We start from the raw sequence: 15,488 nt of genomic DNA on the forward strand, positions 1-15,488 counted from the left end.
CTTTTTTTTTTTTTTTTCTTAGTTTATGAAGCAAAGAGACTCAAGGCCAGGGAATTCTGACTGGTACAGGCAGAAGATCCTCAACATCCAATCTTCCATTCTGCTGTTTCCTGGTTCTTCCTTCAATATGTCTCCTTGTTCTCATCCATTTCTCCCTTTCCCAATCTCCTGTAGACTGATTTACAAAGTCACTTCTGACAGCCAGTGTCTCACTGAGAATATCTAGATTAAAATAATGAATTCAAATCCATGGTGTGACTTTCCCATGAAATAAGCAAGCACGAGACTGGCACTGGGCATTGTGCAAAGGGTGGCTGCATTTTCACATCAGTGCCTTCCGTTCACGTTCAGGTAGTTGCATTTGAACATTTCAGTTTGCATGTCTTGTGAGGATTGATTCACCGACTGCGCATTAAATGACTGTCCCAGAGAGTACAAAGCCAGGAGTTAGGGCTGCCAGCATAGGAGGTAAAAAAGCTTCTCAAGAAAAAAAAAAAAAAAAAAAAGTCTCTTTCCATTTCTCTTTGGAGTTAGTCAGCAAACTGCTCTGCCACTTGACATGAACAGAGAGACCAGACAGATGTTGCTATGAATACAAGAAGCAGCTCTGCTCCAGACCACATAAGGTAGAAACCCTTGCTAGGCAAAAAAAAAAAAATGGAGGTAAGACACTTGTTTTTTTCCTAAATTCTTCATTTCACGGCTTGTGTTCTTGCACTGTCTTGGGCTGATCCTGAAATTCAATCCATATTCAGGAAAAGGCAGCATGATGTAGCTCCTCTCTGAGTGAGACAGTCATACCCCATTGAATGAAGAATGCCTTGTCATGTGTTGAGAGGGCAGTGTACTTCATGGAAGGAAGAATTTCCACCTGTAAAGGAAGGTAATGAGAGTGAATCACGCAGCAGAACCAAACTGCTGTGAGCCAACAGCCCACTGCAGTAAGGCACTTTGAAACTCATGAACTCAGAGCAATAGAAAATAAATCCATGCAAATTAAGTTATTGGGACCCATAACAACTGAACTTCGTGAGAGAAGTACACTGGATGTGAACAGTCAGGACAGAAGCAACAAGGACTACACCAACAGCGAAAATCACATTTATACAGCACGAAGGTTTATGTTTCTTTGTATCCACATACACAGAATAAAGCCAAAAACATCTGGAAACCTCATGTACATGTGGGACAGAAACTTTGCTGCATTTGTATGGTGCATAGTACTTACCAGTGCAGTGACTCACATATGAAAATGCTTCCAATTCAAGTCTCTTCAAATTAGGGAAGACAAATAATAAGGGCTGATTCAAAACCAAGCTCCAGTTTTCAGAATACGACCACACAGCTGAACTGTTCAGCTACCTCAGGCTACTACACAGTGGGAAGAGGGTGAGCAAAACACTACACCAGATCAAGGATTCAGCAAACACTATGCAGGAACTGTCACTCCCCAAATGGAAACACAAAGCTTGAACAATGTGGATTCTCTTTAAGAGATTTGGGGATCACTTCAAAGAGAAAACACTGCACAGATTGAGATGTTGAAATTCAGTTCCAGGTATGAAACTCGGCCACAGGTTAAAGAAGAGCAGGATGGCATGCCTCAAGCCCCAACATGCACTGGTGTGACAAACTGCCATTCCAGAGGTCGTTCATCAGGAACGTTGCGTATTTCACAGCACGCTGTTGCTTTCCACTGCAACAAAAGCCACTCAGAGCTGAGGGGGGATTGTCTTCATAATGCTTCATCGCATCTGTGGAAGGTAATGGAGGAAGCCAGACACATGCTGCCTGTTGGTGTAAGATGCCTGTGGATATCCACATGCTGGACAGGAACCCACAGTGCCATGGCAGATGGAAAAAAAAGGAAAGCTGTTTGTCAAAACTAATATAATAGAGAGATCTAGAGCTATTTACAGTTTGGAGAGACAGCTGCCAAGCTAGAACAATCCCCTTAATGAGGATAGATGTCAGTTTGCAGTGGGAATACTTCAGCATCAAAAGCAAAGGATTCTGAGCAGTTTGCGGCAGTGGCTCACAGGACAAAGGAGCTCAGCATCCCCCAAAGCATCTAACGACTCGTTGCTCTGTGATCCTTGGACATCTAACAGCTCAGCAAACTATGTCCTCTAAGACTTTGTTACGAGAAACCAAAGAGATGAGGACAAAAATATGTCTGAAACCTTTGCCAGAGCAGCTACAGAAAAAGTAGAAATGAAATTTTAACTTCTGTTGGCAGAGAAAGTGAAAAAGATCTGGAAGTCAGCACCACTGAATGGTGTGATGGAAAAGTGTACTTTCCTGCCACGGACTGAGCAAATGAAAGAGAACTGCAACGTGCTGGTTTTCTCCAGGGTGCCAGGAGGAAAGGACTGGCATCCAGCGCAGCCCTGGGATGCCGCAGCAGCACTGTTCTGACACAATACTGTGCTGAAGCTGTTAATCCCTTGAGTGCAAGGAAAGGAGCTCTTGCTTCCTGAAGGTAAAGCAATGGGACTGCCACAAAGTTACCCTTAAGGAAAGAGGGAATACCCCGAGTCCCAAAGAGGAGGACAAGACATGCAAGGTTAGGTCCAAGCTCCTTGGAGGCACGTACTTGGATCACTACTTTGCCTTCATACCGATGGGATTTATACAGCTTTTACCTATCTGCTTCTTAAGCTCACCAAGAAATAAAAGCTGAGCATGATACATCATGCTACTATATTTAAAAGGCTCAGACAGATACCACCGCAGACGTAAGGCCACCAAATACTGCTGCTGTCAGCGCTCTTTCCTGATGTTTTCAGGCAGTTTTTCAGAGAGAAAGCCTAAAACCAATCCCTGCACACACGTGCACACAGAACTTAGCGGGCAGACACCGCGCACACAGAACACTGCAGGCACGCAGCAGCAGCAGGACGCGCTGCCTCGAAGGCATCAGACGAGTCGTTCTAGAGCAACACCTGGATTTCAGTTCCACGTGGACACATCTATCTTCCCAGCACCAACACCTCACTTTCTGCACGTCCCCCTTCACGTTTCGGACCACCCCGCTTCCAGGCTACGCAGCCATCCTCTCTCAAGGTCCGTTCCAGGAGATACCGCCGTGGTTTTTTCCGCCGATATCCAGCAGCACGCACTCCGCACTCCGCGCCTCCGGGCTCTGCCTGCGGTTCAGAGGGGAGCACACACACAGCACGCACGGGGCGCGGCCCTTCCACGCGAAGCACCGGCAGACGCCCGCTCACGGCGCTACGTACCCGGCAGCACGCTCTAAGACGCCGAGCCGTTCCTTAGCGCTCTCCCGGGACCTTCAGCAGCGGGGACAGCAAGCAAACCGGACAGCGCGGCGCGCGGCCCCAGCGGGACGATCGCCAACCGCTCCGGCGCGGCCGCGCGGCGCCGCGTGAACGCGCCCGCCGAGCGCGCGCGTCACGCGGCCCAGGAGAAGCGGCGGAGGCGGCGCGCGCGATGGCTCCCTCGTCACGTGACGCGGCGGCCCAACCGGCGGCCACCGGCGCGGCCCCGCCCTGAGGGGGGAGCGGAGGCTGCGGGCGGCGGCGAGGCGCGACCGCGGCGGGGACAAAGCGGGACCGCCGGGCTGGGTGGGGCGGCCCGGCGTCGCGCATGGCGCCGTCCATCCGGGCCGGGCGGTGATCGGTGCGGGGAGCGAGAGGGGTGGGCGGGGAAAAGCCTCGAGGGGGGCACGCGGAGCGCGGCCCGGCCGCCGCCGCCGCCGCCATGTCCTGCGCTAATTACAGCAGCTTGAACCGGGCGCAGCTCACCTTCGAGTACCTGCACACCAACTCGTGAGTAGCGGGCTGCGGGGTGGGGGGGGCTGAAGCCTCGGGAAGGTAAGTAGGGCCGCGGCCCGGCCGAGCGCGCCCCCGCGTCCGCCCGCCCTCACGAGGAGCGGCGCCGCAGTGCGGGGCGGTGCGGGGCGGTGCCGGGCGCGGCGGCGGTGGGGGAGGGGCAGCGCGCAGCCGCGGGGCGGCTCTGAGTGTGCAGACCCGCGTCTCACCCGGCTGCCGTCCCTCCCCCCCCCCTCCTCCTCCTCCTCCTCCTCCGCCTCCATCTCGTTTCATCCGTGCCCGGATGCTCCGTGCCTCTGCGTTTCGAGCAGGAGCGTGAGATTCTTTGGATCGATTTCTTTTTATTATTGTTATTTTCGTTTATTTATTTATTTATTTCCAAACCCTGGAATCCATCGATTCCCGAGGAACAAAAAAAAAAAAAGCAGAGTTTCACCGACTTTAAAAACGGTTCATTCAGCGTGCATGCCTACAACATGGTAAGTGCTGGTGTGGACACACCCACCGCAGCCCTGCCCCGTGGGAAACAGACACTGCCCCGCCACGTGCAGGGGAGCTTGCTCTGGTTGGGCTGCCCTGGAGGGACAACACAGGCAACATTCAGCATCGCTTCGTGATCATCTTTCCAGCCACTGTTCTGTGGAAGAGCTGATTTACTGTTGAAGAAATCAAGCGTCTTTTTGCTCCCAGCTTTCAGTGTGTGAAGGCAGGCTCAGAGGGAGGGGCCTCAGTGGTCTGCAGCTGGCTGAAGACTTCGTGCTGCATTCAACTTGAAGCAAATCCGATGGGGTTTTTGTTGATAATATAACGTATGGTTCCAGGAGCAGATACTCAGACAGATCTCATTGCTACATGTGCCAAGAGCATTATCGGTTTCTTTTTGCTATCAGAAAAGAGTTTGTTCCACACGAAAGAAGGACAGGAGCAGTGCAGTGATGCCCTGGGGTCCATGTCCAGTGGCTTTGCTCTTTGTTTGGCCTGTAACAGTCACTGTGAAGTCTGGTGCTTGATGACAGTAGACAGTACCAGGTCCTGTTCCTGGACTTGGAAGAACTCACATCCAGTTGTGGAAAACAAAAGTTCTTATGTATTAGAAAACCCAAGTTCATTTGCAAGTTAACTCCTGCTGTGCAACGCTGTTAAATAGTGGAGGTCTGTCAGTGGCTCATATTTCCCATGGATTCTGGCTGTGTTTGTAAGAAGACAAAGTCTGCTGCAGAAGATCAATGATGGTGCTTCTGCCCTGAAGTATCCAAGTTATTCCGTACTGCCACAGTAGTTTCTGTTCTGCTTATGCTGCTGATCCACTTGTGTGCTGCAGAGCTGCATCATGAGGAGTTGGAAGGTAATGCATGTGAATAAGCCAAAGCCAGGGCTTTTCGTCCACCGTGAGCAGAGAGCCTTCTGAGTTTACAGGGGTCAGTGTGTAAGCTTGATGGTTTCCTAAAAGCAGCAATGGGAAAGCAAAGCCCCATACAACAAATAAGCAACTTCTTCCTCTGCCTGATAATAAAGATTACAGAAAAATCAACAACCACCAGTGACAGCAAAGTGAACAAGTGAAGAACTGAAGAGGCTTTCTGGTAATGGAGGCTTTTGTCTTTAAGGCTGTTTTTGCTGTCTGAGAGAAGCCATGCTATCACAGTGAAATTCTGCTGCTGTGGGGTTTTTTTGTTTGTTTTTTTACAACTTTTCTCTGCTTCAGAGAGGTAATATACCCAACAGTACATTTTGAAGCGCTTTCAGGAGCCAGTTAATTTGGTCACTGGACTTGAGGACTTGGAGCTGATGGTTTGATCGTGCTGCCTTGCCTGGTGCCACACTTCAGTTGCCAAGTGTGTATATCTTTTGCCAACTACTACTGATAACTTCCTGAGTGCTTTTCTGAAGCTTGAACAACTGAGCTATGGGAAAGTCTTTGTCAATCTGGTAACAAAAGCTTCAGTGCATAAGCACATGGAAACATATAACTTACTGCCCTTATGGTGACTTCCCAAAGCCACCTGCCTGCCTTCAGGACTGGAATTATTTTTTCCCTTGCAAAGTAGATGCTGCTACTTTAAGGTGCTTCTAAAGCATTCGCTGAGACGAAGACAATGTGCTCCTCAGCCTAACCAACTTATTAGGTGTAGTTTGAACATTTGATCAGCATAACTAAAGGTGTTTGTTAAAACCTGACTAGCAGAGAATGTCTTTGAGCAGTGCTGCGTAGTTGGAGTTAACTTGTGACTGAACATGGGTTTTTTTCCTGTAACCAAACTGCCCCTTTGAATACCGCTCAAGTGGAAGAAGTTCACTCAGATGGGAAGACTTCAAAATAACTGACCAGTGGATTTGAGGAGTACAAGTCATAGATAAGCATCTCTTCATACCTCACAACCTCCCATTTCTTGCAGATATTTTCTGTTCTGGCCCGAAGCAGAGCAGTAATGAGAGGATAGCTCATGTTTCTGACACAGATGCCAGACTTCCAGCTTAAGTGTTTTCCCAGATGTGACCTCCTTCAGAACAAACTGAGTCTTACGGCTTCCATTAGTCGTTAGGTTCTTGCATTCACACCAAGTTTGGCTTCCGGCACCGAGCTGTCCTAAATGGATGGCAGAAGTTGCAGGAGGGTTCCAGGTCAATCTTGCAATGAGTTGTCACTGAGACTGCAGACTTTAGTAATGCTTTCTCCCTGACTTCCTATGTTTCATTTTACTAACGTATATTCCTAGTGCTCCATATCAGTAGTGGTTGTATGTCTAGTGCTTTGACTGAGGTTAATGTTGCCTCTGATAATGACATTCTAGCCAATACTTGAGTGTTCCCAGGTTATGTATGACCTCTGGTAGACTATTTTGCCAGCAGATTGGCTTGTTTTTGAAAGTTACATTACAAGTTATGTAATCCTACATTTTTTTTGCATGGAGAGAGGAGAGAGTTGTCACCAGCTGATAGTGATGGGTGTTAAGTACTGCAGGCACCTTTGATTGTAAGACGAGATCACGGGGGTTTTTTTTAGGTTGAGTGCTTCATGTGACTTAATTAGATACTGACAAGATCATCTGGGACATTTTGGAAGTCTTAGCGTTGAGATTAATGTACTTAATACTAGATATTTATAGCGTATATAATTTTTTTGTTAGTGATAACCAGCTGAAATTGATTTCACTTGCTTGTAGCGAGGTATCATTTTGCCCATGTCCATACAGGAGGTTCAGTTTCAGGTAGGTGTGCAAATTACATTTGGTGTCAGGATATAGAGAAATAGTATTTTCTCTTACCTTTCTTAACTGCAGACACCTTTTCGACTATCTTGTTCCAAAGCTTGTCTTGGGAATCTCCATCTGCATCATAATTTAAATTGCTCTTGAAATTGTAGAGTGAAAGCTGCTGCTAAAGCATAGTTATAGTTCTGAAATATCAATTTTTTTGTGTTTTGCTGTTGTTGGTGTTGTTTTGTTTGTTTATTTTTAATATGGGTTAATGTTGATTTATAAAGTTGACTAGATCCCTAAACGATGGGAGCACTTGAAATGTGTGCACAGGAAATGGCGCTCAAAGAAAAGGGAACCGTATCTGAGCTTCTGATAAGGCCTTCTGGTCATTCAGGAGGTCTTCAGAACACTGTGTCCATTCTCTCTTGTTTCCTTGAGAGCTTACAGACGTGGAAAGCTCTATTCTCCTTCTAGTGATAACTTGGAAAACTGCTGTTTTTAACCGTGGCTACGCTGATGAGCTGCAGTTCATGACACTGAAGATAAATATGAAAGATGGTTCTGTAATTATAGGCATTCTGGTTGGTTATGTATTTTTTGTGCAGGAAGTACCATTGCAACTGTTCTAAAACTCAAAGTCTGAACTAAGTGTGACTTTAGTCTTTCTCTGCTCATCTGCTTTTGAAATGACGACTGGATTTTGAAGATAGAGCAAGAAGTTGGGCCTCCAGTGGAGCTATTGGGTTAATGCTGGGAACAATCCATCGGAATGGTTCTGTTGGCTCTTTTGAAGTGTCCTCAGGATATGTCATCTGTCAAAGTTCATCCACTTAACTTCTACCTTTCAAGGAGGTGCTGCATACAGCATGTCGCAGTTGGAAGGCTGGAAACTGAAGATGGCTTTTTGCAGCTGTGCTAACGATGTCTGGCTTTGTGACTTCAACACTGATTCTGGAAAGTGGTGCACAACAGTGGAAGAGGAAGATTTTCTGGCCTATGAGCAGCTTCATCTGTTGGGAGTCTCCCATGATCTGGAAACTTCTTCATGTCAGAAATAACTTATACAACATCAGTATGTTCGCGGTGAAGACAAACTGTATGTGTAATATTCATCTGCCTGTGTTTTACACATAGACAGGGTTTCACTGCCATGAAGAGTCTTGGTGGTGTGGTGAATAATTGAGGATTTACACAAATCATTGGGTAGTTCATGGACTTCAAGTCAATAATTCTTTGTTATGTCCATGAGACTCATTTTTACCATGCAGTGTTTTTCAGACTGTAGAAAGCAGCAGGTCTCCTCAATCAGGCCCTCTACTGAGCAGCCTTTGTGCTCCAGCAGATAGTAAAGCACACTTCTAGTCTTGTGTCCATAGCCAGCATTGGTACTGTAGACCTGTGACTTGATTTGTTTAAAATATTCTGAGATTTGTGTTTAAATAAAGATCCCTCTGTCAGTGTCAGTGTAACCCTGCTGATTCTGTGCTTTATTGCAGAACTACCCATGAATTCTTGTTTGGTGCCCTTGCTGAACTTGTAGATAATGCCAGGTGCGTATCTGAGACTGCCTAATTCTCATGGTAAATTCGGTGAAGAATTTAATTAGCTTGACTGTCTAGGGGATATTAAGCTATATTCACTTCTAGCAGGCTTAAAGGAAAATAAGAATAGACCTCATTACAGCTTAGTATGAGTGTTTCAGTTGGTTCTTTTATCCTGACATATCTTCCCTGGGAGAAAAAAAAGCAACAAAGTGTTACTCCTAACAAGACAAATTTCAATGAATCACAGAGTAATTCCATTCAGAAAGGAAATAGTTAGAAGATGTTCTTATTTTTCTTTTAAAGGAAAGGCATTTATTGAAAAAATAAGTTGTCTGTTTTTGTTTAAAGAATTTGATGAAGTATTAGTGGAGTTGGGACTGTTTGGTGCTTGGATAACCTCTGGCTCCCAGTGTCCAGAGTAGTGATAGAATGAAAATGAAATCAGAATTGGGGTGGTGGAAAAATAGAGCAAGAACAAGTAGAGCAGCTGTGATTCTTGAGAGACCTGGCATTTGGAAATAGCAGATCTTAGGGCACGTTTCCCATGTTGCAGTCCATAGTTATATCCCAAGCATTGGGTATGTATCCTTTCGGCTTCACCAAATATGATATGGCATGGTGGAAATATTTGGAGATTATTTTCTGTTGAGTGTGAATTGTCACACCTTGCTGTTAGCAATGGAAGGAGCTGGAACTGAAATATTCCTGTGTTGGAAAAATTGCGCGTAGGAAACTACCCAGGACTCTGTGCTTATGTGTTAATGCATTTCAACTCGCAGGTCAGCAGCTGTTGCTTTTGCTACAACATACTTGAGTGTAGCTCTTCCAGACTGATGGGCTTTTTTCTTTTCCAACTCTGGGTTCCTCCTCTTGCAGAATATAGACTCTATGCGTTGTTAACCTTCTGGGGAAGGTAGTTTTACTCGGAGATACAAAGACAATGCAAAGTGACTTCGGCATCTGGGTAGGGGGGTTTTATTTGTACAGTAGAACTGCACTCTTTTGATCAGCAAATAGTATGTGGTGGTCTGCAGCACGTCTACCAAAACCAAAGATGGATTGGTTTGAGAAGTAGACAGCAGTATATGATGTGTAGCATATATGCAAGCATAGAAGAGGGTGAGGGTATATGAAGGCTGAGATGATCTCATATAAACAGTTTACTATGACAAACTTGAATTGATGTAGGTTGCTCTGAAAGTAATGCCTCCCATTTATTTCTGTGGAAACTTTGACACATAGAGCAAATAGTGCTGTTTGATAGAGAAAATTCTCAGGTACAAAACACTTTTTCCACATAGTCACTGCTGTTAGCTCTGCGTTTTTTTGCCAGTGATGAACAAGAGCCTGCATGCCATGCTTATAAAAAGTCCGTGGGGCCGTCTGGAACATGGATTGTCCTTTACACTGCTGTCACCACTGCTGAAATGTGCTACCCATGACCTCACTGTGCTCACAGCTATTGTTTGATCTTCATAACCATCCAGCAAGTGCTGATGAATGTCACTGGGTGCCATTTCTTCTGCATGGAGGAATTCAGTTCCACACCTTTCCTCCATACATACTTCCATGTCACGTGCCATCTGTCAAGACTGCCCCTCATGGCAACAGCGCATATCAGGATAGTAGTGGGAAGGTTCAACCTCTACTGCCATACCACCAACATCCACCTCTGACACCCTGGGCTGGCATCATGAAACAGGAGGCATTTCTTTCTTTTCTTCTTCATTTCTTTTTCATTTTCTTCTTGTATTTATGTTGAGTTTTATGCAGAAAGTAATAAACTTTTCATAGGCAGCTTGACAAGCAAAATGTAAGTGGTGTGGAAGAGGGAGCTCAGAAGTGCACGCTTGCTTTTCTTATTCTCTTCCTTACTTATCACTTCTATTGGAAAGCCAGTGATAATACAGCTAGGTTTAATTGTGTGTGGTTACTATGTTTTGTGCCTGAGCCTGGATTGAAATAGACAACAGGCAGAGCAATGTGTTTTTTAAATGGTCAGTACTGGGTGCTGGGCCTTAGTGCACTTCAATCTGTGCAGTCAGTTCGCTTGAAATTACTGCCTGTGCCTGGCTTTAGCTTCCTTTCCATTTCACATTTGGATGTTAACTGTGTTTTTCGTGCTTCACAGAGATGCAGATGCCACAAGAATAGATATTTACACTGGTAAGTCACTCCTACTTCTTCCTTGCATGTCAAGTCAATGGTTGGAACTTGGGTTTTGGCTACGAATGTGTGTTGTACGTGGTAGAGTATGAGTGAAGGTGTCTGTGCCCACTTCTGCTTGTCCTGTGCTCGATTAAATCAGGTTTCAGCTGATGGCTGAACTCACCAAAGTGAGCTGTTGGTACTGAGTGTTTAAGAAATGTGCTTTTACAGTGCACTGTTGTAGCATATATTTACATGCAAGTTGAAGCACAGAAGTCAGTCACTCCATAACAAAAACGTGGTGCCCTTTTTCAGAGTGCTACTATAACAGGATTATGAAGGTCATGTTTGTTGTGTTGCTTCTTTCATGAACGCTGTTTCAGCTTGAGCAGATTTTCTATGTCATGCAACTTTCAAATGTGTACATGGGAGTGTTAAATAACTATTTTGTAGAGCGACGAGAAGACCTGCGAGGTGGATTCATGCTGTGTTTTTTGGATGATGGAACAGGAATGGATTCAAGTAAGTGATAGGGATTTACGTTTTCAAGCTGAGATTTCATGTTATGGCTTAAGCTGAGTTAACAGCTTGGCCTTTTTGAAGGTATTTCCATGCTTGGATTCGTGTTCCTGCCTCTGCACTGGATCTTTCTCACTGTATCAAACTTTTCACTGCTGCAGTTTGCAGAAAACATAATGCAACACAACAGTTCTCATATAGAAATGAGTCAGCTTTGCCTTTGCTTTTCCAGCACACAAAAGTTGGCCTTGGGAATTGAAGGAGAATAGTACGGCCAGGGAAAGGAAAAGGTGACGAGCAGAGGCTTATTTCCCACCAGGGGCTGCCAAGCGATTCGTTTCTCATCTCCAGTATGAAAGTGTGCATTGTGCCATTGTTTTATCCTTGTCATTGTGACAGAGATGAGTATAAAATCTTAGGATGAGAAGAATGTAGCAAAGTCTGCCTCATTGTGAGAACTAGTGCAAGTCAGCGTTGGGTTTAGCAGGAGTAAAGCCTTCTTGCTTTGCTTTAGCTTCTGCAAACAGTGCTGCCAAACTACACTGCTGTATTGGCATTCTGAAGATGGGCAGATCCTGCTTTGAGGAGCTCTGCTTGACGATGTTTGTACTTAGAGATAACTTCTCAGATTAGTTATAATTGTATTCTTAAAGAACTCTTTGCTTCAATCATTAATTAACTTGCTTTTCATCCCACTTCTTGTTCCTTAAACTGTATTTTGAAGACTGGAAGCTCGCAAGTGTTTTCATTTGACAAGGTGCACTGAAGAACTAAATACTTGATTGCTTAGATCTTGATTTCTTTAATTGTTACATATCTGAGGCTTACTGTGGTGAAGAACAGTGGGATTTGTGATGGTGCCCTCGGATTCCTCCTTCACCTGGCCTCTATGCTCAAGGCTTTGCTCAGGCAGACAAGGAGACGCCTAAGGCCTTGCTGAGGATTGATAACACTGTCTTTGTAGGAAAGATAACAACCAGGGGTCTGCCTCAAAGTGAGGGACTGAAAGAACTGATAGCAGACATCTGGTTAAGTAGCTGAGGGCCATTTGAGCATGTGCTAAATACCATGAGTCAGTCATCTTACGTGTAAGTAGTGAGCAGCTGTGGAGCCCCTCGAGCTGCAGTCCTTATGACAGGATTGATTGTGACCTCTCCAGTTCATCTAAATGCGGTGAAGCTTGAGTGTAGTCACAGGGTGGGTTATGGTGGAGGTGGCTTATTGAGATGTCCACCTCTTAAGGGAAGGCACAGCACTGAGGAATCCTTCACGGTGGTGAATATACAAGGATGCTGTCCCATGGTAGTTCCCTAAGCAGCCTTCAGTGTTGTGAACACCAAGGGGGCTTGGTGTGCTGACTTTTAAGAGATACAACTGAGGGTGGAGCGGGTTACGAACACCATGGCCAGGGTCTGTGATAACACCACCAGGGTGGGAACTGGGTGGTACTGTGGAACTGATGAACTGTGTAGCTGTCACCTTGAGTCAGCAGTATTTTGTTTTCAGTTGCACCAAATGCAGCAAAGGGTGTGTATGCAGTCACCCCAGCTCCACCTGCAAGTAAGGGAATTGTATAAAAATGGCTTAGGAGAGGAGGAATTTTGGGAAGATGCTATCATGGATGAGCTAGGAGGATGTCACTGACTTCTGGGACCCGTTGGCAAGCTGAACTTTTCTTTCCTCCCATTGGGACAACTGTTGGATGAGAGTCACACACTTGATTATACTGAATGTTTCCCTGGGAAACTTAGAAACCCCACTAGGTTGTTCCCCAGTTCAGCATGTTTGCAGTTGGCTGTTATTCACATTCTCAGTACTTAGAGGTGTTCAGCAGACTTATGTGTACTTACAGAATAATAAAATCTTTACAGTTGGAAAAGAGCTCTAAGATCATCCATGCTACTGTCTTCCTGCCTCCAGTGTTGCCCAATAAACCATGATTTAGGTTGGAAGGGACCCTGAAACCATGCAGTTCCAATTCCTGCTGTGGGCAGGGACACCTCTCACCCTACCAGGGTGCTCAGGGCCCCATCCAGCCTGACCTTGAGTGCCTCCAAGGGATGGAGCATCCACAGCTCCTCTGGGCAACCTGTGTTAGTGCCTCAGCACCCTCATAGTGTGGAATTTCTTTCTGGCACCTAATCTGATGAGCAGTAGAGATTTCGTATTAGGAATTTTTCTTCTTTGGTGCCCATTTCTGGAGTATTAAAGATCGATCTGCCATCCTCAGGGAATTCTTTCAAATTGTTTTTGTGGGGTTTTTTTTGTCTTTTTTGTTTGGCATAGTTTGCATCGGTGCTCTTTTTGTTGCCAGGGAGTTTGTTTTTTAAATCTGAGACACGACGAAACAAAAACAGCATGACTAAAATAGCTGTAAGTGAAACTCCCTCTAGAGCCTTAACTCAAAGTGTGGAAGAATTTTCATCTGTACCTTGTTTGTTGGGAGGAGGGTTAAGACTGAATATCTCCCAGTGATGGTCTGGAGCAGAGAGAGAAATGTCTTCGCCCTTCAGGACTCCCCTCTTCAGGGCATCATTTCCATTCCTCTGCCCAAGAGGAATTGTATTTTCAGAGTGGTTCTGAATCTCCAGTGCTGAATGATAAACCATATGTTCACCTTTTCTGAGCAAGGAAATGCCTCAGATAATTACTCGTTTCCCTTTTTAGGCTTCTAAAACATTTCTTAAAAACAGTTGTTGATAAAGCTTTATTGCACTGCAGAAGGGGGCTCGTAATGTGCTCTGCTTAGGATACCCCATATACCCCAATCTGACTAGGTTTTAAAACTAACACAATCAAAAATAAAGTCCAGGCCTCCAGATATGAGATAACCTTCTAACGTTTGCTTTCATTGGCATCGTCGGCTGGGAAAAGGAACACTGTCTTGTAATCCTTTCAGAATGTGGATTTGAAACACGCCATAGACCTTTGTTGTGAATGAGGGTAGCAAGGTTCTTGCGAAGTTGTTCCCTTGTACTTTTGCCTTATTGTTTGTGGCTTTGAATCTGAATGCCATTTGTGTGGATGACAGCATTCTGACGTGCAGCTTGGTCCTTTCTCATCGAGCCTCGCTGCCACCGCTAGTGAACCTGGCTGCGTTCAAATCCATCCTGACCTCAAACTCTTTGTAGCACTGGGGTATAGGCAGGGATGTCCCATGCTCCCTCATAGCTTGTGTATGCGCTGAGGATGTAACTGCTGTTAGTTTTCCTGTTTGAACTATTGTTCCTGTTGAGGCACTTCATGTTCCCTTGTATCGTGTATCTGGAATTGCCTTTTGTTTCTCCCAGTAGGTTGTATGGTGAAATGATTGCTATCTTTTGGGAAAGGGAGGACAATTGTTCTGTCCTATGGATGATATTAAAAGGCTTTGTACCTTGAACAATGGAAAGGCTTGAACTAAAAACGACAGCTCCTCTGAGCTGTAAAGCTGTCATATGTATTTGTTTTGTCTCGTGCCATTAAAGTACTCTGACTTTATGCAGTAGTTGCAGAAATTCACTTTTGGCTTAGCAGTGTGTTAATTGATGATAATATTCTGTTCAAATCCATAAAGAAAAATTCACTTATTCTGAATTCAAGTTCTTTTTGTATAGTAACCTATGCTCCAGTACAAGGGGAATTGAGTCTGTGGTGCTGGCAGTAGCCTCAGTGCTGCAGTGTCCCAGGGTCAAGTTTTGGTTTATGAGCATGCTGATAGTTGTGTTCGACACAACAGATGATCTTGTTGACAATTTTTAGTTAAAAGAAAACATCTTAGTGCAGTTCAGATGGGGCAGTGAACTAATCTGAAACTTAGAACTCCTTTAATCAGCATAAGTACATCTGTACATCACTTGTGATGCTGGCAGTGCCACTAACTGGGGCTGCATAGCAGAGCTTCAGAGTAAGACCTTGGCTTGGGCTTCAGGCTTCTTCTGTATGGCAATCTCTCTGTGCTACTTAAATAAACATATTCACATATAAAATGTGCACACGAGTCTGTATTGAAGCAGACCTTGGATTTGCTCCCTGTCTGTCATTCCAGGTGATGCTGCCAGTGTAATTCAGTTTGGTAAATCAGCCAAGAGATCGCCGGAGTCCACTCAAATTGGGCAGTATGGGAACGGCTTGAAATCGTAGGTATTAAAAAGCCACTCTCCTGAGCTTGTGGAGATTAGGGCTGACATAGTCAGTGTTTTGTTGGTTTGGGTCTGGTTTTGTTTTTTGGGGTTTTTTTGCTTAGAGGTGTTTCTTCTGTCAGGAAAACACGTGCAGGTGAAATCTAAATAAAGATACCATGT

General features: G+C 45.2%; 1 protein-coding gene across 4 annotated transcripts in view; it reads left to right on the forward strand.

The window, feature by feature from the left end:
- Positions 1–3,713: 3,713 nt before the first annotated feature.
- MORC2 (MORC family CW-type zinc finger 2) overlaps positions 3,714–15,488 on the forward strand; it is a 33,868-nt gene continuing 22,093 nt past the window's right edge. For 3 of the 4 annotated variants that reach the window (XM_065738820.1, XM_065738821.1, XM_065738823.1), the window contains exons 1-5: positions 3,714–3,791; positions 8,491–8,544; positions 10,670–10,704; positions 11,140–11,208; positions 15,233–15,323. In XM_065738820.1, the coding sequence (XP_065594892.1) occupies positions 3,724–3,791; positions 8,491–8,544; positions 10,670–10,704; positions 11,140–11,208; positions 15,233–15,323 (317 nt within the window). In that variant the 5' untranslated portion in view covers positions 3,714–3,723. Of the gene's footprint in view, positions 3,792–8,490; positions 8,545–10,669; positions 10,705–11,139; positions 11,209–15,232; positions 15,328–15,488 lie in introns of those variants that run through there. The other variant, XM_065738822.1, reaches the window with a different exon arrangement.

Source organism: Cyrtonyx montezumae, unplaced genomic scaffold, assembly GCF_038088225.1.
Source record: "Cyrtonyx montezumae isolate F1298 unplaced genomic scaffold, pur_monq_1.0 scaffold_23, whole genome shotgun sequence".
NCBI classification, from domain to species: domain Eukaryota; kingdom Metazoa; phylum Chordata; class Aves; order Galliformes; family Odontophoridae; genus Cyrtonyx; species Cyrtonyx montezumae.